This window comes from Gadus macrocephalus, chromosome 8 (genome assembly GCF_031168955.1).
Source record: "Gadus macrocephalus chromosome 8, ASM3116895v1".
NCBI classification, from domain to species: Eukaryota; Metazoa; Chordata; class Actinopteri; order Gadiformes; family Gadidae; genus Gadus; species Gadus macrocephalus.
In genome coordinates this window covers 6,707,950-6,733,838 of record NC_082389.1, presented here as the reverse complement: position 1 = coordinate 6,733,838, position 25,889 = coordinate 6,707,950, and the positions used below count along the sequence as shown (strand labels likewise).

The 25,889-nt window shown below is 44.8% G+C and overlaps 2 protein-coding genes and 2 non-coding genes across 4 annotated transcripts in view; 3 read left to right on the top strand and 1 right to left on the bottom strand.

The window, feature by feature from the left end:
- Positions 1-17,009, bottom strand: part of LOC132462736 (collectin-12-like) — a 41,771-nt gene extending 24,762 nt beyond the window's left edge. Inside the window, exons 1-3 of the mRNA XM_060058452.1 lie at positions 16,574-17,009; positions 12,802-12,852; positions 1,571-1,693 (exon numbers count right to left, since the gene is read on the bottom strand). Of these exons, the coding sequence (XP_059914435.1) occupies positions 1,571-1,693; positions 12,802-12,852; positions 16,574-16,580 (181 nt within the window). The 5' untranslated portion in view covers positions 16,581-17,009. The remainder of the gene's footprint in view (positions 1-1,570; positions 1,694-12,801; positions 12,853-16,573) is intronic.
- On the top strand, positions 525-607 carry trnal-uaa (transfer RNA leucine (anticodon UAA)). Its single transcript has one exon. It is a non-coding gene; the product is annotated as a tRNA-Leu (tRNA).
- Positions 1,231-1,313, top strand: trnal-uaa (transfer RNA leucine (anticodon UAA)). The gene has a single exon. It is a non-coding gene; the product is annotated as a tRNA-Leu (tRNA).
- A 3,917-nt stretch (positions 17,010-20,926) lies between the features above and the next one.
- The window catches only part of clul1 (clusterin-like 1 (retinal)), a 9,697-nt gene continuing 4,734 nt past the window's right edge, over positions 20,927-25,889 (top strand). The window contains exons 1-5 of the mRNA XM_060058426.1: positions 20,927-21,067; positions 22,858-22,984; positions 24,496-24,644; positions 24,975-25,145; positions 25,367-25,853. Of these exons, the coding sequence (XP_059914409.1) occupies positions 22,882-22,984; positions 24,496-24,644; positions 24,975-25,145; positions 25,367-25,853 (910 nt within the window). The 5' untranslated portion in view covers positions 20,927-21,067; positions 22,858-22,881. The remainder of the gene's footprint in view (positions 21,068-22,857; positions 22,985-24,495; positions 24,645-24,974; positions 25,146-25,366; positions 25,854-25,889) is intronic.

Sequence of the window (25,889 nt, the reverse complement as noted above, 5' to 3'; positions counted from 1 at the left end):
TTGTGTTGCAACTCCAATAGCTGTATATAGTACAGTAACATACAAATGCATTCTGTGACATCCTACTTGTTATCGTGAAAAATCGAACTCATTGATAATAAGAAGTGCATAATCAGGAGGGCAAATTATGAATTATGAAGTATCAGCATGGAGCTGATCAGTAGGCTATTAATCCAGCATCAACCCAATTTAAGTAGTGGAGTTGAAAATCATGATAATACCTGAGGATGTCTCAAAGTTATGCTTCAACTTTTACTATGAAGAAAATTTGAATGAAATACAACGAGTGGTTAAGGCGTTGGATTTAAGATCCAATGGACATGTGTCCTTGTGCGTTCAAACCCCACCCCTGGTAGACCGTTACCTCCATATCTTCGTGCCAGACCGGACAGTTTCTTAATTTACATAGGTCCATCAGAACAACCCTCGCCCTCGCTTTTCCTAACACATCTATGACACAAACTAAGTAGCCTACCATAATGTGAATATTCCCTATATGTCCCTTGATGAGATCCGTTTGTACCACCAGGATGGCCGAGTGGTTAAGGCGTTGGACTTAAGATCCAATGGACATTTGTCCTCGTGGGTTCGAACCCCACTCCTGGTAAACTTATAACTTCATATATTTGTGTTTAAACTATATATATGTAGGTTCAAATTGCTGTAATACTGAGTTTGTAGATGACATATGCGATCAAGTTGTCTTAACCATGTATTCTTACTTCTGGTTCCCTATGGCTTCTGTTCGGGGGTCCATCCCTTCTGTACACCAAGTCACTAGGTTCTGGCATTCATTCCCACAGCTATGTCGACACACACACAATTTTTCAATGTTTGTAACCTAGGTGGCAGTGCAAATCAACCATTGACAAACTCTCCATCAATATTGAGAACAATGTGGTGTCTGCAGCTGGGGCGGCTAGAAACCTGGGAGTGAGCCTGGATGACCCTTCACTGCCAACATCTCTGTGACTACCCACTCCTGCGAGTGATGCTTCACAAAACAGGAGGATACAACTGTTCCTCACCCAGAAAACCAAGCAAGTCTGCAGCTCATCCCCAATGCAGCAACCTGGCTAGGTCTTCAACCTACCCAAGCTCTCCAACACTCCTCCGTACCTTGCTCTGTCTACCTGTGGCTTCTCAAATACAATTCAAGTCACTAGATGGTTCCTACCATGATGTGAAAAATCTAAATGTGTCCCTTGATGGCTGTGACATTATGTCACTACCAGGATGGCCGAGTGGTTAAGGCGTTGGACTTAAGTTCAAATGGACATCAGACCTCGTGGGTTCAAACCCCACTCCTGGTAGTGGTTGCCTATACAATTATATTTAATAGTTGAGTTTCCGGATAATACGATGTGCCATAAATGCGTCACTGCTCAAAATGGATACGCATATAATCAAGACCAATCCAATTGACCACTTAACACTGGTTGATTTCCTAACAATATTCTCACAATACCAATCACTTACAATAAGACATGTTTCGTTGATGAAAAGAAATGACCGATTTAAGAAAGATGAACTTTGTTCACGGAGGGGCTATTCACAAACGAGGACTTACCTTTGTATCCGAGCACGGCCACCGCTATGGTGAGCAGGGCACACAGCACGTAGAGCAGGGCTATAGCTGCTCTCAACGCCCAGTGATTCTTACACTTGGTGCACTCTGTACCCTCTTGGATTCCTGCAAGACAAGAAGATAGCTTTGGGTCAGAAATAAGAAACACAAAGGCAGGCAGGCGAAAGCATTTATTCCACAGGATGACGACACTGAGATGTAACGGGGACAAGCAGGATGTATGGGGAATTCACATACTTTGTGGCTGAACTCTGACCATGATTGAAAAAGAGAAGGCTGTGGTTGAGTGTCAATCGAAAACATTTACTCTTGTGAAAAAAGGGGAAACAGGAGACTTTGTAGGAAACCTAAGATGAGACTTTGTATGAAACCTAAGATGTTTTGATCCAGCTACATTTTGGTACAGCACATATTTTGGCCATACGGCAGCAAGAGAAACAAAGAAACCGAAACAACAACGAGGAAAAGGAGTACCAAAATTGCAACATTCACAGTCATTCTCATGTTATTTAACATTAACCTCAGTTGATGCATTACTAAACGCAGTATGATGTATAACTAAACATTGTGGTTGCTATAAGATAAAGTCAGGGGATTTGTTGGAACTTGGTGAAAGCTGACATAGTGCCCTTTGGCTACCCCAATGGGGAGGACATAATAAGTGTACAAATCCCTGAATTACAAAACTCTGAAAGCATTCTTCATACACCACACAGGAAGCTGATGATTGCAATTTTGCAGTCTGCTTTTAAGGGTTAAAAAACACTTATCCAAATGGTCAGAAATGGTCTTGAAATGTTGGCAACACAGTAATCATTCTCTAGAATTTCCTCAGATTTTGGTGTCAAAGGCCGTGGAAAAAAATAACACAGCCATGGGTACGGCTGATGAAATGATGAAGAGAATCCTTTCTTCCATATGTGTGCACACAGAGAGTACTTCTCTGTAAGTCTCTGTAAACAATTACAATTAAAAAGAACATTTGCAAAGTCTGCAAAAGCTGCAACCAGACAGCCAGAAATGTATTTGCTGTTTGTCCAACGTAGATAAACATCTCTATACAGTGCTACTTTATACAGATATGTCTGATCCACTATATATGCGTACTGTATATATAAACTGTAGCCACATTTTTTTATGCATATATCTGTGAATATTATAACAATGTTTCACTCTTGTTTGAGGTTTGATAGAGTTTATTTTCAGAAGCAAACAGGATGTTGATGTGCTTGATAATTTCCTGAGAGAAACAGCCCTGCTGCATTACACTAGCAGACAGAATACAGTCTAGGACTCAACTGACTTATCTTTAAAATGCTGTAGCAAACAATAGGAATTGGCTCGGATTCACAAAAGGGTCTTGGGAACTGACATATTCATCACATCCGTTTTTTTCCTTCGAACACTTAAAAAAAGATTGTAAGAATGGAATAAAAACTTCTTCTTAAGAAAATAGTTCCAAGACATTCTTAAGAAAATGAAAGGCTCTAAGGAAAATATATCGCAACCTCCAAATTTCTTCTTGGGAAACTCAAATCTGGCCCCTGGTTGGCTGGCTGTAGCAAGCTGATTTTGTTCAGCTATCCGGCCTCAAGGTAGTGTTGTTGCCCTGCCGAGCCTGCATCTGCCAGCCACAGGCGTCTTGGCTCCATCCCTCCATGTCAAGGGGTGGGCTGGACCATTGTGGGAGAGGATTGCCCTCTTGGCCTTGGACCCACACATCTGTGAAAACACTGTGGCCTGAGCAGCACAGCGGGGCCCAGACGAGGCCCTCCTGCTAGACATGGAAGTGTGTGCTGAAGGCTCCGGCCTGAGTGTGAGCCCAGGTGGGGGTATAAGACGGTGAGGGACCCCCCGTGGCCCCGCCTGGCAGGCCGTCCTGAGGAGGACCAGCGTGTAAACAAGGCGAGCTCCGAGCACTTCAAGGCAATTTAAAGTCAACAGCGTAAGTGGGAGAACACTTTGGACTGAGGAAAGCGTTAGTGTTAGTTAACAGATGGGGGGGGGGGGGGGGGGGGCTGGAGCTTCGAAGAAACACAACAACCAACTCACTGCTTGGACCTTTCATCCTTCTCAGCACAACACATCTTCGGACGACTTGAACCCATGCACCGAAAAGCAGAGGCAGCGATCACCCGAGGAACGTATTTCAACCGTTCCTTTGCGCCGTGTGAAAGGTAGCGCATAACTAAAGATGATTAAGCACCTGCACATCGGCTAAAACTTGAACACACCATTTTATTCTAACTTGAGCAACAACCTCCGACATCCACAAGTAGTCAGCCGGGGCTACAGAATGGCATCATATTCAACATGCCATACATGTTGAAGATCCCCCAGCACTCTCCACCTCATCGCTCGCGGTCTTTGCGTCGTCATGCGTTGAGTAAATTAAGACGAGGGGGGAATGCTTGTCCCCGCGTGTGCGTAAAGAGCACCCCAGTGTGAGCATACACTTCCGACACGTATATGGTGTACCATTAAACAAACCCAAAACGCACCGCTGCTCGACTGAGCTCTGCGGTGATGATGAGGGAATGGGGGGTGATACGACGCAGGGGGGGGTGGTGTTGGTCGGCGGGGGGGCTGAGCTAGTCCTGGCCCTGAGCCTGTAAAACAAGACCAGGGGGGGTCCCTATCAAGGGGCTGGGATACTCACGGATTAGCGCAAACTCAAACCTAATTAGAGGTTTGCAGGTATGTTGGGCGGCTGTTCTTTGGATTTCATTTCACAGTTAACAGTTTGTACAGGCTTTGTGCTTAAAGAAATGACAGCCACACCGAGACCAAATAATGGTGTGAATTATTTCCAGAGTAGAAAAAGAAAGTTCAGCACTGATACTGAATAAGCACTCATATGTTAAGGCCACACTTCCAAAGTCTACATAGGATTTGAGAGAGCTCACTTTGGTGCATGTCACAGCTGTATTTCAGTTTGGCTTGGTGAGTGAGTCAAAGCATAAATTCCTCCTCACGGTTTTCTCTCCGTTTCCCTCCCTTGCTCCGTGTACCTGCAGCGGGACTTGCGGCCATGCTTAGTCTCACAGCGAGTCGGGTGGCAGTGGAAATTTCCAAAGCAACACAAAGAGAGTCTGTGCACACCGGGGACTTCTGTGTGCGAGTGAGGAAAACCATTGCATGGACTGTTAATGCTACAGTATATACAGTAAAAGTAACAAGGATACCACAGGAGTAACCCTGACATCAAGCTCGGCCTTGTGTGAAAACGCACGGGATGCAACGCTAAGAAAGGAGCGTTGTTCGATGTCCCTTTTTTTATTCTTGAGTTTTATTCTTACCAAAGATGACTCAATGGTTTGAGCAAACACTACACTAGACTCTGGCACCTTTGGCTCTTTATTTCCTAGTCTAGCCTTCTGGTGGAAATATATTTAGTTCCACACACCAAAAGAATTACACCCGCACACCGGTGAAGCAACACACGTTTTCAGAATAATATGCATGAGGAGAGACCCAGCATGAAATAAAACGTCACTATAGAAACAGTTTTACAACAAATATTGAAAAGTAACAACCGAATCGAAAGTAATCAATCAAATATTTACCACAGCCAATTAGAGGGGTTGGTTGTATGAGGAGCTCTATACAACCTGTATAATAAGATTGTGCTTTCATTTTGGATGAAAAAATCCCCAAAAATCTCAACCCCTCCACTCCATTAATAACGAAGCTCCCAGTTACTTTAACTACACCGTTTTATGACACAACTCGAGCGCACAGGTTGACAACAAGATCGAGGCCGCCCCACTGAGAAGGCCATACTGCTCGGCTAAAAAAAGAAAAGAAGGACAGCAAAGGGAAAGAAAGAAACAGTTTCCCCTGAGGTCATCATGAAGTCCTCCTAATAAGTACCCTGGAATAAACAGTTTCAACCGGAATGTTAACTAGTAAACACTCTTCGACAGGGGGGAAGGTGGGGTGTTGGGGGAACTCACGCCTGAGACCAATTACCAAGCCACTACTAGGCTCCTCCGTTTGCTGAGCAAGCCCTGCATACCAGAGCCTCTATCTCCACTGCTCTTCTCTTTTTTTCTCTCCATCTCTCCAAAACAGGTTTATGACAATTCAAATTGGCCCGGGGCCCTCTGGCTGCATCTGTTTCTTGTTAGGCTGGAGCCCGAATGAAAGGACGCATGAGAAGAACGCTGGATGCACTTGGCCGTTCGTGCCATGGTGTTCAAAAGGCAAATAGGATGGCGATGTCGAGAATGGCCATTAGCAGCAGTATAATACCATGGGCGTCTTTGTGGGACGCTTCCTCTCCATAGTGTCCGTAAAAAAGGGAGTTGTGGTCAAATAAGTGGATGTATTAATGCTGAGGTAAGGGAAAAATAACATACAACGCAAATATGAGGACTGCTATATAGGCACCATACTTGGGAAGTATTGCCCGACTCTTCAAGGGCAGATCTCTCCAGCTTTCTGTCATCTCTTTGTATTCAGTTAGACGGAAGGAAGAGTTTACATCTTCTACAAGGGCTATGCATCTCTAGAAATAGCAATGGATCGTGCATGTTTTATGCAACATTGCAATTGTCGTACACATGTTGCATTTGCTTCATGAAAAACCTCTGTTTTCAACACTTGTTTTTTGTATATTAAACTGTATATTAAATTGTATTCAATACACGTTTTGTGGATGTGATGTTTGTTGATATATGATGGCAACAATGTTCAATAACTACATGTACATATCTTACAGCAAACCAGTTGTCTTTTGCTGCTATACAATGAACAATTGGGACAAAGTTCCCTCGAGGGCCAAGGCCTTTCTCTTTTCAGAAACAGTTATAACTTTCGATTTGTTTTCAAATGACATTCCCAAGTGAAGTGAACTGGACATTGTGCTGGGATTTCACAAATATTCATTCATATTTTTAGACAATCAGCGATGGCTACGCGTGCCATGAAGTGTGCCTTTCTTTGATTGGGGATGAATCAGCCTCATCAGCCTTTCCGGCTAGTGCTGTTCCAACGTTGCACACATCTGCATTCCAAATGTGTTTGTTTTCACAATGGCGTACACCTGCTTGTTCCGCCTGCTGCCAACTTTATAAGTGAAAACGGAGACACAAGGTCTTAAGACTAGTTCACGAGAGGATACGAATTGTGAATCAAAAGACCCTGGGGAATTCAACAACAACGTGGTTCGGAATGTGCTTTTACACCTTGACGACACAAATGAAAAAACGGATCTAGGACAATGGATTGGACATTATGTTCTAGTGGTTGTTGAAGCCTTGTGGCACACTTCCTATTGACTGTTTCAACCGGAGGTGAAGTGATCTGAGAAGGGATCGACACAGAGGGTTGAAAATAGGCAGAAAGTAAAAAATTGACGTCGATGATCGAAATCCCTCCGATCCAACGCGTGTCGGGACGGTTGGCGCCGTTCCCGGTCCCTGCATGTGTGTTCGCTTAGGTTGGGGGACAGGACGTGACAAACAGCTCAATAATCCTGCGATGAAGAGGGAAAGCACGCAAAGTGTGCCGTGTAAACAAAGCGAAAGCCACTGTAATGGGGAAGGTATTGGTTGCACTATCAAAACAGCCTTTTTTTTGTCCCAGTCAGCAGGTTCCGTTCTGGGGCTGACACGCAGACTCACTTTGAGTGGGTCTCGCAAAAAAAACCTGCTGAGAGTTTGTGAGTTTTCCGCGTTGAATAGTTTTGATGCACTCCTGCTGCCTCAGGTTATAGAAGAAACAAGCCAAAGCGAGCAAATATAAAAAGATAGAAAAGCATGATTGTAGATGAAGGTAGTAAAACAACGACAGCGGCTCCACCGCGATTTGGCAGGCAGAAGGGGGTCTTTACTGGCGCTTCATTTTCTTTCTGTTTTTTGATTGAGAGTTGTTTTTCCCAGGCCCGACTTGGCTGTAAAATGTGCAACTCAAGTAGCACCAGCATGTGCATTATTAAGGAGGTATTTTCCCTTTAATAAACAAGTCACATGACTCTCTCCGTCTCTCATGCACACGCACACACGTACAGCCAATATGTTGTAAAATAAATTACACTTGAGTAAGCTGTATAATCAAAACACGATGATCGCCATGATCAAGTGTAATGCTCTGTAATGACAATACAGTTAAACTAAAAGCTGTATGACTGTTGTTTTTGCTTTAACTAAGCTTTTAAGTCCTTCAGTCTGAGAATGCATCTGTGATGAAATTCAGCCAAAGCTGCCTGACCCTCTTAACCTCAGAATCCCTTCAACACCATAAACAAGTTGAATTGTTCACAACATAAAGTACTCGTTATCTCACTTTGGTTTGGCACTGCCAACCTCTTACCCCACTTTAGACCCCAGGGAACTTATCTCCCCCTCGAAAGGCTCACATGCACTCAATGCCTTCAACAAGTTTTATAGGGCTTCATAACGTAGCAGCATGACCCCGTGAACCCTCCTACTCGTGTTACACCCAAGGTACGTTACAATGAGGTCATTTCAAGTAAAACACAAAACCCTGCAAAACTCCAGCCAGAAGTGGGGTACGGAAAGCCGAGGGGCTTGTTCTGCTGATACGTACAGAGCTGGAAGATCTGAGGAAGGACTTAGTGAAAGTTCACCACGGCCTTACACACCTTCGTCATCTTCGTCACACACGGCCGTTTTCTTGCCATTCCTCCTGAAATAAAAAAAACAAGTAGACGTAGTACTCAACCCTCGACCCAACTTCCACCACAACAGCATGAACCACGCTAACACACAAAGAGCTGTGGTACCGCGTCGCTTTCTAATATCTTAATCAAACGAGCATGGAGACCCCGAACCACAGCGAAGACCAAGCACCGCAGCACAAGCGTTGACTTCTCTGCAGAGGTACGTAGTCTCTTTACACATGTCTTCCTTTGCTCCAAGCGCCATCTGTTCTGCTTGGTTTTAGTGTGGTCTGGCCTTCTGGGTGGCAGTCAAGATCTTCCCTGAAGCAACAACATCCCCACCGCCATGCTCCTTCACAAATTACTGGAACTGCTGACGTGAGATCTCGCAAGAATCATGGTTTACTGGACGATATGTCCCTGCGCGTTATCGAGCTGCTATCAGCCGAGCAGAGCCAATGAAATCCAGTCTGTGTGGAGCTGGGTGCCATGACAACTACCTGCTCAAAAATCCCCATTTGGATGGAGACTTTAAGATAGGCCGATAGACGTTGGAAGAGTTTTATCCTAAAGTCAAACTTCTATTGCTTGATTAAAACGAGAATTATCTCCACAGAAATATGTTGACTGAAACCATTCGTTGCTAAATCCTATGGAACTGGTTCAAGTAGTGATAGAGAGCTCCCAGCAGCTTCCAGCAGATGGGAATGCGCAAACAAATGGCCAGACATGCACTTTACGGTCACTTGAAGTGCAAAGTCAATGGAAAAAAAGATCATTGCGGCCAACAATTTTTGCTAGACTTTGTCTTATGCAGCCCTTTTCACTATATCCCCTCAAATGTTAATAGGGGGACATAAGCAAAGATAATATCAGATCAAACTCCGGTTGGGAGCCAGTATAATCACAGCCAAAGATGCATCAAGCCGGAGCTGAAATGAAGGGGAGGAAGCATGCAACAAAGTCAAATCGACATCGCTCTCTTTTGCCTACTTCTGTCTCCTTTCCAAGGAGAGAAAACACAGACGTTGACTTTGGACGTCCCCCGACCCAAAAGACTTGAGCTTCAAAGCCGAAGCACAAGCAGCATGGCCTCATCAAGTTTGTCCTATAATAGGAATTTTGAAAATGGAAAATTCACAGTCACACAGTGTCTACACTGTGCATTGTCTACAGCGGTGAGGTCGGTCTCTTGCTGTCCTCGCGGATGAACGTAGGCGGCCATTATGGTCGCGGGCCAACAGGTCTCTTAAGACGCCACACGATGTCGGTTTGGTGTCGGCTGGGAGATGGCGAAACTCACACAGTCATAACAAACTCCTGATTGACAGGGGGGCTGATTCAAGCCGCAAAGCGGTCCGTCTTTCAGAGCCGCATCCAGCTGCAGCTTCACACAGGGAACAGGGACACAACCGCTTTTTCTTTGATACATAAAGATAATGTTGTCTAATGCAACTTGAAAAGCGCGTTAGCAAGAAAAACAACAACATCTGTTTTGAACACTTATATATGAATAACGTTGAACAAGTCAAAACACTGCTAGGCACCAAGAAAACCTCTTAAACATATCTCAGCTTAACCTGTCTCTCACCGCGTATGCACCTTGACCGCTTTCGCCGACATTATGTCAAAGGGTTAAATAAAGATTATCCCTTAAAAAGAGCAGGGGTTCATTATGATGACCTGTGCCTGACCTTTCATGACCCCTAGTCAGGACCATCCCCCTTACCAGCCCCCCCCCCCCTCATTCAGCAAGAACCCTCGCAGTTGGCCTCATGTTAGCCCCCCCAACACCACCAATGGGTCTCGTGATTTGCGTTCTCATCCAGGCCTGTCTTCCTGTCCGTGGTCAAGTCTGGAATAACCCAGTAATCACCTCACCGACCACATCGCTCACATGCCTCCTCCGGCGATAGAGTTGATAAAATGTTTTTTCTCAATAAAGTAAAGCAGTTAAGTTCCATTATTGTTTCATAAAACTGCTACCAACCTCCACAACCCCCGCAAACATAAATTCAAACCACTTGCTGCTTTGCCCACAATAACCGGCCCAAGAATGTTGAAGCACCTTGGCTGAAAGTAACGCTGTCGCTAAACGTTTTCACCAATGCATCCGGGGAACACGTGAACAAGAAGAAGAGGGAGGGGATGATATGTAAGCCAAGGGTAAAAGCTCTCAGGCCAATGAAGTAATGGAATGAATACACTCAGAGATGTACCCCTCACATTTCTAAACATCCATGATCGACGTACGACGGCCCCCCCTCCTACTCCCAGCCCCATCCCGGCCCCGCCACTTACTATAAGGCTCAGTCGGAGACCAGCTCACTGGAGAGAGATGTATTATACAACTCTGGCGTCATGGCGCGGATAGCTTATGTAACTGGTCAAGGGCCCTTGAGTGACTGGTCATTTTAGAAATGGGTTGAAACAGCACATGCAGGACATGATGACCTTTTTACCTTACATGCAGAGTACATTTACTTCTCCCCTCTCCCCCATTCCCCACACACCCGCCCATCCACCCAGAACACACACACATACACAGACTCATTTGAGATTGTATTTTTAGGGGCTATTTCTCAAATTTTTAGAAGAGTGCCCACCACACATCCCAAAATACCGTCTCCTTTGGTTCTGCTGAAGCAGCATTGATTCCCACAAGGAACCCAAGACCCACCCAGCCCGGCCTTCCCCTAAAGAAAAACACAATTGCTGCACCTAACCCTGAGTCTCACAATACAATACAAGTTGCCTTAGGTTCTTTAATCACTGTCTCTCACTCTGTTCATCTATCTTTGTTTCTACGGAGTAGGTCCAAAGAGCAGCACGTCTTTGCCTCGGTAAATGTTCTTCATCAGCCACAGAGAAGCGGGACTGCATCCTTCCAGGTCTGGCCGTTTTCTCTGCGGTATAATAGATGTCCTATGACCTCCAGATCTTTGAGCCCTAAAGTCTCCAGCCTCATCTCTCTGTGCCTTCTCTTCCAACTCTACGGGGGGAAGTTAGCAGGCCATTCACCACTCTGTTGACGCTAGGCAATGGCGCGAATCCCAACTTCGCCGACGGGATGGAACCGTGGCCTCAAACGATGGCTCAGATGATAGGGGCCCACTGCTGCTGCCACTTCGAGTGACAGAGGAGAAACTTCGAAGAACATCTGACCTAAATGAATCTCATTTTGTACCTCTGCAACCATTGAGAGGTGCTGCATTCTCTCAAAGAAGAAACCTTGTTTTGTACATCTAGAACCATTTGTACATCTAGAACCATGTCTTTTTTTTTATCTCAAAGAGACAACCTTGATTTGCACATCTAGAACCATTTAAAGGTCCGGTATTCTCTCAAAGAAGAAAAACGTGTTTTGTACGCATAGAACCCTTGAAAGGTGAAACTACATGAATCTACATGGAGAAACCTTGTTTTGTACCTCTAGAACCGTTTAAAAGGTGCTCTATTCTCTACAAGAAGAAACCTTGTTAAGTCCCTACCTTTCACCAAATGAAATGGATCTGATTGGTCCTCAATACCATCTGACATTTAAAGCATTTCAGACTTGTTGAGGAGCCCGGTGTCAGCAGTAAAGACACAGTCACAGTGCATGCCCACCACCACTATGAGAAAATCCTCAGGCCAGTTTCCGCCTACCTCCTCCCCCACCTTCTCCACTCTGTTCTGTTCTGACCCCAAACGCCCTGGCAAAGCCACCCAGTTGGCGACAGAGGAGGAATGTGGCTCCACTGAACAGCTCCCAGTTCGAGATGTGAGGCTGCCCATCGTTACCACTTACCACAGAGCAGGTCACAGAGGTGTTGGCCCCGCCTGTAAAGGGTTTAACACATGTGTAAAGTGATCCTGGCCACGCTCAACATGAAGCAGCCAAGCTGTCGCACTTACTGATATGACTGCTGTGCGCAATCATGGGATGAGAACTCAACACTTCTGGAAACCTCAGCGAACACCACCGTGAGAGCCAACTCCCCCCCCCCCCCCCCCCCTCTCTGTTGTAACATAAGCCGCCCTTTTGGGACACATATATATATGTATGTTTAGAAAGTGGACACTAAAGCACGACTACAAGGAAGCTATGCATGTGGGTTGGTATGCTTTTCTTAACCCAAGCATAACAAAGAGAAAAAAATGGAGAATATTCAACTACTCGTTGGGGAATTTTACAGAAAACGACCTTTGCTGAAAGCTCTGTTCTGACGTTTGGTTTTAGGAGGTTGAATGCTAATGGTCAGCGTACAATAATAAGAGGAGGTTGATATGCGCTGGATGTTGCTCCGCTGGTCAGGAACACCCAGGAAGCTGCGGCGTTCCTCTCTCTGCCTCCGCTCCACCGGCGTTTTATTGCCGCGGAATAACATGGGAAGCAGCGTCCAATATAAATAGTCCTAAAGAGCGGTTTTCGTGGAAGCGAGGACGACTTGTAAGGTGTTTATCAGTGCATGAGAGTCCGAGGGAATGGTCCGTCAAAAATGTAGAATAATCATGCACTGTTAGAAGAGTACTTTTGGAATGTGCTTATCAGCAGAGAAAGCCACTTTGTCGGACCCCCTAAACATGCAGCCCGGCCAGTACTCACCAAACCTCTTGTAGCCAAAGGAATGGACCTCCTCGTCATCAGCAAAGTCGTCTACGGGAAGGGAAAAAACACAAAGACAGTTCAGAAACGTCAAGAAACACGATGAGTGTGGCGATTTCAAATAAGTGAATTCAATAGAACACCTTAAAATTGCTAAATAATAACAATAACTGCAATCATTTACTGAGAGTGCAGTCCTGACCATAAATCGCTTGGGAATGTCATCTTATCAACTCGACGGTAAGAAGGTCGATATAGGTCATTGCAGTCAACACCATCTTGTGTGCAACCATAAAACCCCCAGAACACCAAATCCAAGGTCTATGTCCCTCTCTGGCTGTCCCTTTCGCCCCATCTCCTGTTCCTTTGAACGTCTCTCTCCCTGGGGTTCCCTTTCCCACCAGTCCTTTCATGTGGCCAGCGTACTCGTGGGAATGTACGCCCGGGAACATTGTCGTCGTCAGTCCTGGCCAGTACAAATAAAGAAACGCCATATGCCCCCGGAGAAAAAAGTGTGAGACAGACCAAGAGATGTAGAGTGATGAGAGAGAAAAACCACCTCATTACAGGAAAAATTTGGATATGTGCCCTACGCATATACACACCCAAAGGGAGACAAAAACCTAAAGGAGGGAACTAGATGACTTTGTCACACATGTAATTGCCAAGGCAGTTGGTAGTAAAGAGTTTTTGGCTCAGGCAGCTGGTTATCTCATTGGCCCCTCTTGTTGCCTTTGTTGACAATGTATCACAGTGAAATGTATTGAAGCCAAATTATTTCCTATTTCTCAAGGATGCTATTAGCCTTTGACTCAAGGCTGTTGACTCAATTCCGCATAAACATTGTATTACACGACGTCGCAACATCAATGATACACTGAGCACTCCCGGAACAGGTCCAGCTATTTGGGGGGGGAAATCTAGGTCACCGTGTTGAGTTGTGCCATCGTAGTTGTGCGACCACTGTTTGCCATCGCAAACAGTATCTTAACGAAGGCCTGGGAGACACAAATAAATGGATGGGAATAGAGTTTGAGTTTAATCCCACAATGGGTTCTGAGGACATCTTGCGGCCTGATCTAAGACCAGAACCGTGAGGCACTAGGTGCTGGGCAGGACCAGCAGAGGTGAAGATGGCTACAGGCACCGATAGCAAACACATCCCACTGGGAATGATCCAAGAAGATGCCGTACACGCCGTGTAACCTCGGCAGGGACCTCGTTCCCAGACCCTCTCATCCAACAACAGAGCACCTGGAGCGAGATGCTTCGAGAGGTGTGTGTATTGACAGAAGAGAAGGCGGGACATCCGGGCGTGCGTGCGTGATATCTGTTTCAGTTACGTGGGTTTAGCAGCGAGAGGCGAGAGAGAGGTACGGATTTCTGATAGAGGGCTATCCATTTCCGTTACATATTTTGGATACTTAAAGTTTCCCCTATTTATTCTCCTTGTCTTTGTTGTTCTTCCAGTCATGTCCTTATTCTTCTCGCTCCATGGACCGTTATCTGACACATCTTAAATGCATAGATTTACATTTACGCATTTGTTGTTTCCACTGTCCATGACTATAGGAGAAAATCAATGTTTGTCTATTCTTGTCTATTTTCCGTTTTGGAAAACATCTTGAAGTTTCCCATGACAGGCCCAACACAACCTTTTAATTATAGTAACTACACACAGTGAGGTCCTGGGTTTTGATGATGTTTATCAAATGTGGTTGGTATTCTAAGCGGGTGACCTGTGCTTACATTTCCAGTCTGCTTGGCTTTGCCTTAATACCCCACGCTGTTCCTTCTCAGAACCAGACATTTTCTAATATCCTTCCTTTAAGTACATAAAGTCATGGAGCACTTGACCCACTTCTATGGTTGGAGGAACACGAGTACTTTTCTTGCACAAACAGTAAGATTATCTATCGAGTCGAACATGACAACAACAAAAATGGCTGGGTGGCCCTCCTATCCTACAGTCAAGGGGAGCACTGAATGAATGATGATGTCAAGTATGCCAATCCTCCTGCATTCCGATTGATTGCTTTGTTGGAAAACAAAAATAACTTAAAAAACAATAGGGATCCAACCTGTTGGCTTGGACCCCTAATTAATAGCTGCTCTATAACAATACACTAATAAGAGATATTAGAGAGAAAAAACATATTTCTCTCTAATGCCGAGTAGTGAAGTATTCATTTGCAACTTTTAGAGAGAAATCCTTCCAATGCAATCTTCAAATAATAGTAAGTCTATCAATATTTCCCCAGAAAGCTGATCTATTCAGGACTTAATAAACTCTGCACTGGAAGCTCATTTGTTCTGGAATGACCACGCCGCAGGCAGAAAACAGACCCACAGGAAGCAATTACTTTAAAACCCTCCATCTCCAAAAGACCCAAGCCCCCAATGACACACACCCAAGAGCAAACAAACATGTGATCCACATTGGCAGTGAGGACACTTTGTTTTCCCCCCCTCGACGCAGACCCTCAGACTACAGACTATTTGTGACCAGTAACATCTGGCTTTGAGACACGCGAAGAATGCAGTTCCGTGTCTAAAAACAGCCCTGTCTCCTTTCATAATACCTAACGCTGTTCCAATCAATGAAAAGTCAGGAGTCGTTTGGTTACAAAATAGTAGATGGGCGATCTCTGTACAGCTGTTGAGAGTTTGTTCAAGATCATCTGTTTACCTGAGAAACATTCACACGGCTTACAAAATAACGTCTGTTTGGCGTGCATTCGTGCAGCTGCAACAAACTTTCCTTCGTTTGCTCAGATCAACATGTGACTTATTGTCCTGACTCAGAGTCATAGATGGAGGTTTTTGAGGTTTCAAAATAAACATATATTGTTACAACCTTCAGCTAACCCAACGGATCACAGTCGGTTTTAGCGTGAGGTGAATCAGAGGACAAAGAAGACTGTGGAAGGCAGTTACAAGGGCCCTAGAAGATGAACACACACACAAACAAAACCCCTGACATGAGTGGTTCCAGCCTGTGCTGTACATCAGGAAACAACAGCACATATATTTAAACTGCTGGATGTGAGGAGGAAGCTGTGCATATTTCTCTCACCATCACGAATTCTGAGCAGTAGGAAAAAGGGTTATTATTGTCAAACGCTAGATTAGAAGCCTTCCCAGAACCACAAAAGCGTTTATTATTTTTGATGTATTATTGAATTAGATAAGCCTAAAATCCACAGAAATAGGCAATATCTTTATTTGCAGAATATTTCCCTTTTAAAACACTTATTCAGTTATTTTCCATGGTAAGTAATTGCACTTTCTGACACTATTTTCCCTGACATTAGATTCAAATAACCTCAGTTACAGCCCTGTAACAAAAAGTTCCAATCATGGACCGTTGAATTTGTCTCTCCAATAGCACTACTTGTGATTTTACAACAGTTTTATTTATAGATTTTAAACAAATTTTTTCGTTGTCTGTGCTATATTTGAAACAATCCCGTCGTTTCATTCTAAAGATACACGTTTAGTCGGGGTTTGAAGTGCTGCCGCGGCCAGATGCAAAACAAACCCCAGAGCCAGTCCCCTGCAGGAGCGCCTGATGGGGTCCAGATGTGGCAGGGGAGTTGTAGCCTACACATTCCTCGTGTTCGGCCGGAGAATGCTCCATAGTAGCACATAAGTGCAGAACTCAAGAAAATAAAACGAAGAATACACACCAATCATAAGTTATTCCTCACTAGTTTGCCGTTTGAACTCAACACATTATAGGCCGGGTACGAAACGTTTTTGAATGACCTACCTTTCATTGTGCTTCACAGAAGGTCGAGGACTTGATGTTCGGAGTTACATCCACTGCACTGCAATGTGCCTTTCGTTTAGCACATAGTTGTAACGCCTCTGGTTCTGTTGATAACCCTTTTATCCGCAGGGATGGAGGTTTCCGATAGCTTGCAAAGGTTTCAGCACTACCTCCGCAGCTTTTGTGTTGCAGAAGTTTCTGCCGCTACAGGTAGCCACAAGGTTGCACTTTTGAAGCCGGGGGAGGACTTAGAATAATGTTCAAAGTTAAAATGATTGGTTAGGAAATTTGAGATTGCAAATAAAAGGTGTGCCCCTTTTCTCCAAGCAAAATGTCTTGCAAAGTGCTGATGTTAGGGTTTGTCTGCAACAGTGGTACCAGCAGTTGTAACCAGAGCCCATTCCATAGACCCCGTCCTCACCAATAGAGGGGGGGGGGGGGGGGAGTCTCGCGCCCGTATGGCTGGCCGAGAACACGTGCTCTGTACATCGGTGTGTGTGTGTGTGTGTGTGTGCTGTCTGTGCGTGTGTGTGTGTGTGTGTGTGTGTGTGTGTGTGTGTGTGTGTGTGTGTGTGTGTGTGTGTGTGTGAGAGCACATGGACACCGGCTTCATTTTAATGGGAACAATAATCAGATATAAGGTCATTATTGACAGCTGTCCCTCAACTTCAGGGAAATCAAATCTCCCTCGTCCAAAGAGTCAAACAATCATGAAAGGTACATGGTTTTCGATGTTTAACGCAACTAACATAAATTCAATACAAATGAGAAGATTGATATGCCTGATCATTCATTGTCAGTTTTCAATCTACAATCAAAGAATTCCACCAGAAACATTGTCAGATGTTGCAAATCCAAACATCTGCCTTAACAACCACCATTGGTTATACTGTTTCCTAAAATAGCCTTGTTGTTATATGACTGGTTTCAATCGACATCCATCCTGTGGCAATTAGTCGGCTTTATTCAGAAAATGGTTCTTCCCTTGTATACATTTCCCTTGACCCACTGTGGAGCGAGGCATTGCACTAAAGCACACAAAAAACAAAGACATCACAACTATTGGCTGACTGACAAAAACAACACATTAATCATGCGGAGGACCGTAATATAAAACAGCAGCCAGGAGTACATAATAACCATGGGATGGAAGGCAGAGGTTCTGGGCCTCAGAGGGGTTGAGATTGAGGCTCCATGGTTCTGTACATTCTGCAGGCCAGGGGCGTTGCTAGACCTAGAGTTTTACTGGGGCACAGGCCCCCAACTGCCAATTTTTTTTTTTTACGTGTGCACAATATGAAATATATGGATACAGAAGGGTATGTACGAGCTTCAAAATTGTTGTCACTGTCATACTGTAGGCTATATTAAAGCACTGGTAAAGGTAAAGACGCAAAGATGGATTCATGAGTACCGTACAATTATATTTATTTAAACACATACACATCTCAAAGATTTACAAATAAGGTAACTGACAAATAAACAAATGTCTCTTTATGACCTTCACCTCTTTATCAGGAGAAGTCTACACATCTATATTTATTTAGAAGCTGTGTGGAAACAGCATAATTTTGCCAGAACGACATGTACTAAAAAGGCAAGAAACAAGGTTTAAAACTAATAGAATTTCTGACTTAAGGTGAGGTGGCTCATTGCCACCAATCAACCTGGAAAATGTTATAGAACCATCAAAGCTCTTAAATTAAACTAAATAAGGCCATACACTACTGCATAGAGCCTTTTTAAATGATTATTTTTTCACTATTAAGCTGTATCGCCGCGCCTTCATGGTGGCAAAGCGATCAATAACGTGGCTTTGACTCACTTTGCATAGTTGCTCCTTTTCAATGGACAAAAGAGAAAGTTGGTGAAGCCTTCCTTGCCCCATGGTTGACCTAAGCCAGGTGTGGAGCCTTCTCGACACACTGAAAGATCGCTCACAACTACAACTGTTTACAGGAATTGTGAGTGCAATGATCTGAATTATTTGTCAATGTTGGGATCATTGTTGGATCCAGTATGTTAAAAACACCCTGTATATCCATAATTTCCTTTTTTGTGTTAAGGAAGTTTTTGTCTAAAACTTCCTCAAGTTTTGAAGACGGACAATTTTTCATTCATTATTCATTTTCCGCGTGTGTGCGTGCACGCATGGTGTGTGTGTGTGTGTGTGTGTGTGTGTGTGTGTGTGTGTGTGTGTGTGTGTGTGTGCTATAAAACTACAGGCTACAGACGCTCAGTATTGAAAACTGGTGCTAATTATGTGGGCAACATTCTTTAACAGCAATCAAGTTGTCATTGTTTGTGTCAAACAAGTTGTGAATTTGTTGTAACGTTAAAAAAGGAGATGAGTTACTCTGGGGTTTTTCCAGCTCCCGTGGTTTCCAACGAAACATGATCAACAAAAAAACAAGGAATTGAAAGCTACTTACAATATGCCTAGGTTACATTAATTTCCCCTGATGGCAGCAATGTTCCACTTTCAGCTGGAATTCACGGTACATCAAAACCATGTGTCTTCTTTCGATTTCAGTTCCCTTTATTTATTCACACAGTTCAGCAGCGGCATTTATTCAGAATCAGAGCCCAAATTAAAGCTGCATTTAGGGCGACTATCACTACCCAGCAGAAAAATAGATGCACTATAAATGGTTTTGTATAGCAGTCACGAACATGAGCATAGTTGTGGAAATGCTGGTGTTAGAAAACATAGTTGACGGGAATTAAAGTGCTGCACATCGACTGTACAAATGTAGATTATTCATCACAAGAATTTTAATTCAGAAATCTAATAGGCTAATAAACTCTGAATTGTGAGATAAAATTCAGCATTCTGATAATAAAGTCAGAATACTTGGATAAAATCCGAATTCTGATAATTAAATCCAGCATTAAAGGTTCATTTAAGAAGGTTCTCACCAGTCATTTGTCACCTGGTCGCAGTGTCGAGTTTTTTTTTAGCGTGCAAATAAATTGCAGTGTCAGAATTCTGAGAATTTTGTCAGCATTCAGATTTCCCAGAATTCTCTTACACTGCAAATAAAAGCGCTACTACTAGCAAACTAGTTTCAGCGTGACTGGAGAGAACTTCCTTAAATTAACCTTTAATGCTAGATTTGCATCAACGCTATTGTGTGAATTAGTATGGTTCTCTTTCATGGAAGCCGGAAGTGGGAGATTCCTTATTTTTTTTACCATTATTGTTTTATTAACAAATTTCTCCTACAGGGGATTGATAAAGTTCTATCTAGACTATTGAACAGAAAGAAACACTTGGTCATACTTTACACACTTTCAGAAGAGTCACGTGGACAAATCCGTAAATAACTGATTTTTTTCATTGGTTGTTGCGTTAAATCTTACCCAGATACAATAGGGCTATTTTCTGATTGGCTTTTATGTAGCCCCTTTCGTTTTTTGATTGGCTGGTAAGAGGCAGACTCGACTGAAGACTCCCGAGTCAGCAGGAGATGCACTTGATGAATCCTGCCGATTCCATAGCGAGAGCGGCGCTTCTGCAGATGAATTTAATAATGATCAATGGAATTTTACTGGGGCACCGGAGACTTTTACTGGGGCACGTGCCCCAGTAAAAAGGGGCTGACGACGCCTCTGCTGCAGGCCCTGTAAAGGTAGTTACATGGCTGTTGCCAGCATCTTACGCATGCATAGTATCCACTCCCCTATGTGGATACTATACTACCTAGTATCCAAAAAGGTTGACTTATGGGCCCATCTCTACGCGATCGGCCCCGGGCTCTCATCACCCCCCTGGGATGACTGCGAAGGGTCGGCCATTGTCTTATAAGAACCAGGTGTGTTGAGGTGGGTAGAACAACAGAGGCAGCAGCAGCAGCAGCAGTGACACTGACTGTCTTCAGCCGAACACACACGCACGCACGCACGCACACACACACAGACACACACACACACACACAAACACCAACTGGTTACTGGTGCTGATTAGGACCCAAGTGAGGACCCTGTTTTCTGGGTCACTGCATGCAAGGAGGGCCACACTTTGTACCAGGTTTACAGAGGCAACAATGACAAGACAGTGCCGAGGAGGAACCCGTTCACGTGCTACAAGTTTCCCAGCAGAGCTGGAGATATGTCCAGTTTTACATTTTATGTCCAGTTCAATGTGGGGTCAGATGTCTCATGCATATGGAGGAATTGTTCCGTCTCTGAGACTCAAACTATTGAGGACGGTCCATATGAAAATGACAAACAGATCATTCACCCACTGTTTAATGCGATAATATGGGATAACGGTAGTGCTGACACTAGCCCCAATAACACAGGTCAATGGCAGTTTGTAAACACTGGGATAAGCCAGGCATCACATGCAGGTACATGCTGTAATTGGATGAAGCATGGGTGGAAATAGCACGGACAGACAGGGGCCAGGTGAACGGAAGTATAAAACACGCTACCACACAGAAGGCTTCATCTCTCCGAGCTCTATCGGGGATCCAAGCACCTTACCATCTGGTAAGTCCACCTTTTTTCATTCTGGTCATAGTTGTATTTCCATTGAAGTTGTTTATGACCCTGATCTGTTCAGCCTGATTCTCCGAGTGGCCTGCAGACGACATTGAGATGTTATTTGGTTAGGAGCTGGCAACATTCCCCCAGAACATATCCAAAAGTGATTTTGTTCATTTTTGTGCAATGCAGTTAAAAGTACTAACCCATAGTATTTATAAAACAATGACACTCATATGGCAATGTTTCAGTAGCTCCTTAACTTTCAGACTTTGCCTAATTTAATAAACTTTTCAGACAGTATTGATAAATAGATCCCAAATGAGATCCCTTATTTACCGTTTCTGAAAGCAAAGTTATGTAACACACGCCTGAACTGGGACAATGTCTCTCAAAGTGAAACTGGCTTGGTGACTTGAGAGTGTGACGCAGTAAAATACCTCTTGCAAGTAATACGTAGACCAGAGTCAACATCAGTGATGAGCCGGGAAGAACAACAACAGATGGGTCACAGACAAAGCTTAAGAATGTATTTGAGGGGAGGTGGACTACTTTTAATATGCCCTGCTAAGTCTGCAACCACTTTTAAATCGGCACTACATAACTTCCTTACTTACTTACTTATTGAGTTACTTACAGCTATTTGCTGCAGCTATTATCTGCCGCTACTTACTCGAATAAAAAGAAAGCTGGACCAGAGACATTCTCAAGAATAAAACAAGCTTATCCAGGGAATTTTTACTCTTATCTTTCTTTCTACATTTTTTGTATTGCCACTATTTTATATAGCCATACATGTAGCTACAACTCAAGCCACAATATGCTGCTAATGGAAAAACATACATACTGCAGGTTTAAGTACTGAGTTAAACAACCATCGGGAAAAGTTGTTCAGACGGCCAGGTCAACAATGGACTGGTGCAGGAACAATCCTTTTCAGAATAGAGAAGGCTCTTCATAATCCCACTTTATACAAGCTCAAGGTTAACAGTAATACAGTTAAGGAAGGATAATGCAAACCGATATGAATGTTAGCATTTGATGTCTGCAGTTTTAATGCACTGCGCACAAGGATGAACGGTTCCACAGTTCATCATGAGGTTGAAATTAGGGAATGAAAGGGTCTTAGGTCGAGTTAGACAGGGATGTACTCCCCCTTGTTCCCAAAAGGTCTCCTTCCACCTCATATTTTTTACTAGTTTAGATACCTGCTTTAGAAAGCACAACGGGAAGTGGGTAGGATCTTAAAAAAGATTGTTAGCTCTTGCAAAGTTATTTAAAATGTGTGTGTACAGAAAGTGTTTCCAAAAGGAGAAATTCCAACAGGGAAGAAAAACAAACAAGAAAGCTCCTGCATCAGGGCAGTGTCAACAAACAAACACTTTGTGAGTTTTAGGATTAACAAGCCTAAGCCTCACCAAGAAGACTGCTCCGTTTGCCACATTTAGATAGATGTGCAGTGCCATCAAGTGGTCGAGGTTTGGGTGTGTGCGTGTTTGTGTGGGTTTTTGTGTGTCCATGTCGATGTTGATGTTGACCAACTTGGGCTCAGACTCAAATCCTATTAGTGACCCTGCTGGATAAGCCCGGGTGGCAGGGACATCTGCCGAGCGGAACACTTGCGTGAAACATGTGTGTCATCTGAATGTTTCAGTGTGTGTCGACCCTGACTGTTTGTGTATATGAAGGCGACTTATGCACTATTGTAAGTTACGTGAATGATCCCGCGTGCATGGATGGGAGGTAAACAATAAACAATGTTGGTCTTTTTCGGGGCTGACTTCCCCTGCATGTAGACGAGTGAGAGGCTGAGATCCAGGATGAGGATCCTACTGGGCTTGCTGGTCCTGGCGACCACCTTGGTTGTCCTCCACGCCGCTCTTGAAGAGCAGCCCAACGCGCTCCCAGTGGAGACTTTGAAACGTGAGTTGGTGGAGTGGTCCATTACCCCTTCACACACACACACACACACACACACACACACACACACACACACACAGACAGACAGACAGACAGACAGACAGACAGACAGACAGACAGACAGACAGACAGACAGACAGACAGACAGACAGACAGACAGACAGACAGACAGACAGACAGACAGACAGACAGACAGACAGACAGACAGACAGACAGACAGACAGACAGACAGACAGACAGACAGACAGACAGACAGACAGACAGACAGACAGACAGACAGACAGACAGACAGACAGACAGACAGACAGACAGACAGACAGACAGACAGACAGACAGACAGACAGACAGACAGACAGACAGACAGACAGACAGACAGACAGACAGACAGACAGACAGACAGACAGACAGACAGACAGACAGACAGACAGACAGACAGACAGACAGACAGACAGACAGACAGACAGACAGACAGACAGACAGACAGACAGACAGACAGACAGACAGACAGACAGACAGACAGACAGACAGACAGACAGACAGACAGACAGACAGACAGACAGACAGACAGACAGACAGACAGACAGACAGACAGACAGACAGACAGACAGACAGACAGACAGACAGACAGACAGACAGACAGACAGACAGACAGACAGACAGACAGACAGACAGACAGACAGACAGACAGACAGACAGACAGACAGACAGACAGACAGACAGACAGACAGACAGACAGACAGACAGACAGACAGACAGACAGACAGACAGACAGACAGACAGACAGACAGACAGACAGACAGACAGACAGACAGACAGACAGACAGACAGACAGACAGACAGACAGACAGACAGACAGACAGACAGACAGACAGACAGACAGACAGACAGACAGACAGACAGACAGACAGACAGACAGACAGACAGACAGACAGACAGACAGACAGACAGACAGACAGACAGACAGACAGACAGACAGACAGACAGACAGACAGACAGACAGACAGACAGACAGACAGACAGACAGACAGACAGACAGACAGACAGACAGACAGACAGACAGACAGACAGACAGACAGACAGACAGACAGACAGACAGACAGACAGACAGACAGACAGACAGACAGACAGACAGACAGACAGACAGACAGACAGACAGACAGACAGACAGACAGACAGACAGACAGACAGACAGACAGACAGACAGACAGACAGACAGACACACACACACACACACACACACACACACTATGTAACACATGCAATATAGTATTCATTATTTATAATTATCAGCTCTAATATTTTTTTTTAAATGCTATATGCATCCCCTTACTTCTTGCATGTGGCTCAAGCAAATCCCCTGTTTTATACGATACTAGGCTTTGTCATTCTATCCAGAATTTCTATTGAAGTCTTTCAACCAAAGTGAAGCCCCTTCTTTGAGCAGTGCTCTATTGAGCTTCACAATGAAACATTTGCCATAAGACGACACCATGTTCTCCCTCTACTTCTGCCAGAGTTGTCCCTGGATGGAGAGAAGCTGGTGGACGCGGAGGTGAAGAGAGCTCTGTACGGGGTAAAGGACATACAGGAGGTGATGAGGAGCAACGAACTCAAGCACCAGCACCTCATGAAGTCCCTGAAACGCAGCAGTGAGAAGAAGGAGGTGGGTGACACACTCATGGGCCTACAGAGATACAGGCAGGTGGACGTCTGATGGCTTCAAAGCGTCAAACAAGATGGCCATAAATGTTTCGGATTACTAGAGAAAAAGTTTATCTACAGAAAGAAAGAAAGAAAGAAAGAAAGAAAGAAAGAAAGAAAGAAAGAAAGAAAGAAAGAAAGAAAGAAAGAAAGAAAGAAGATAACAAAAATCCTATAAAATGTGTTTTGCCTCACAAATCATAATACTACAAAAAGACGAATTAATGAAACAACAAACAAACGATAGAATGAAAAAGAGCGAATTTCTACATCATGACGTTTCTGTCACCAGGGGGCAGCACAGCTAAAGCAGGAGGTGACTGAGAAGCTGATCCAGGCGGAGCAGAAGTGCCGGGACTCCCTCCAGTCCGAGTGGGAGCAGTGCAGGCCTTGTCTGGAGGAGGCCTGCAAGTCCTTCTACACCTCCACCTGCCGTAGGGGCTTTGCCTCTTTCCGCTCCAAGGTATGGAAAGTCTGGGGGAACACACTAAGCAAAGGTCACTTGCCACCTTCAAAACCAAAATGTAACATTTCTTCTGAGTAGGCCTATTGTCTGCGTTGAAAGTCAATCACACTTGTGAACACTTTATATAAACTTTACATAAAACAGACGAATATAATTTGGTTAAGGAAACGTTGATAAATAAAATAAAAACTTCCCATTGCCCCATTCGCTCCCCACAGGCGCAGAGCTTCTTCCACCGAGTGTCCCGCCGTTCCGTCCCCCAGGAGCCCACCGTGGAGGCCGGGGACATCATGGTCAACCAGGAGCCCGGCAGCCGGCAGGCAGAGGCGGCCGAGGCGGCCGAGGCGGCCCTCATCGAGGCCTCCTTCAGCCAGCTGATGCGGAGGGTGGGGGGCCTGGTGGAGCGCAGCAGGACCCTGGTGGGCCGCAGCAGGAGCCGGCTGGACGACGCCCTGCGCGGGGCCTTCTTCAACCGCGACGAGAGCGAGAGCGACGGCGGGAGCGAAGGCGAGATCGCGGACCCCGCCAGCCCGGGGCCGTTCGACCCGGCTCACGACTCAGGCTTCCTGCAGGGCGTGGGCCTGGACGAGGTGCTAGACTCCTTCTATGACTTCGGCAGGAGCGTGGTGGAGGAGTTCGGCGCCGTGGTGGCCACCAAGGTGCTCCCCAAGGACTTCCAGGGGCCGGAGGGAGGGAGGACGCAAGGTACATGGGGCCCCCCCCGAATACATCCTAATTAAT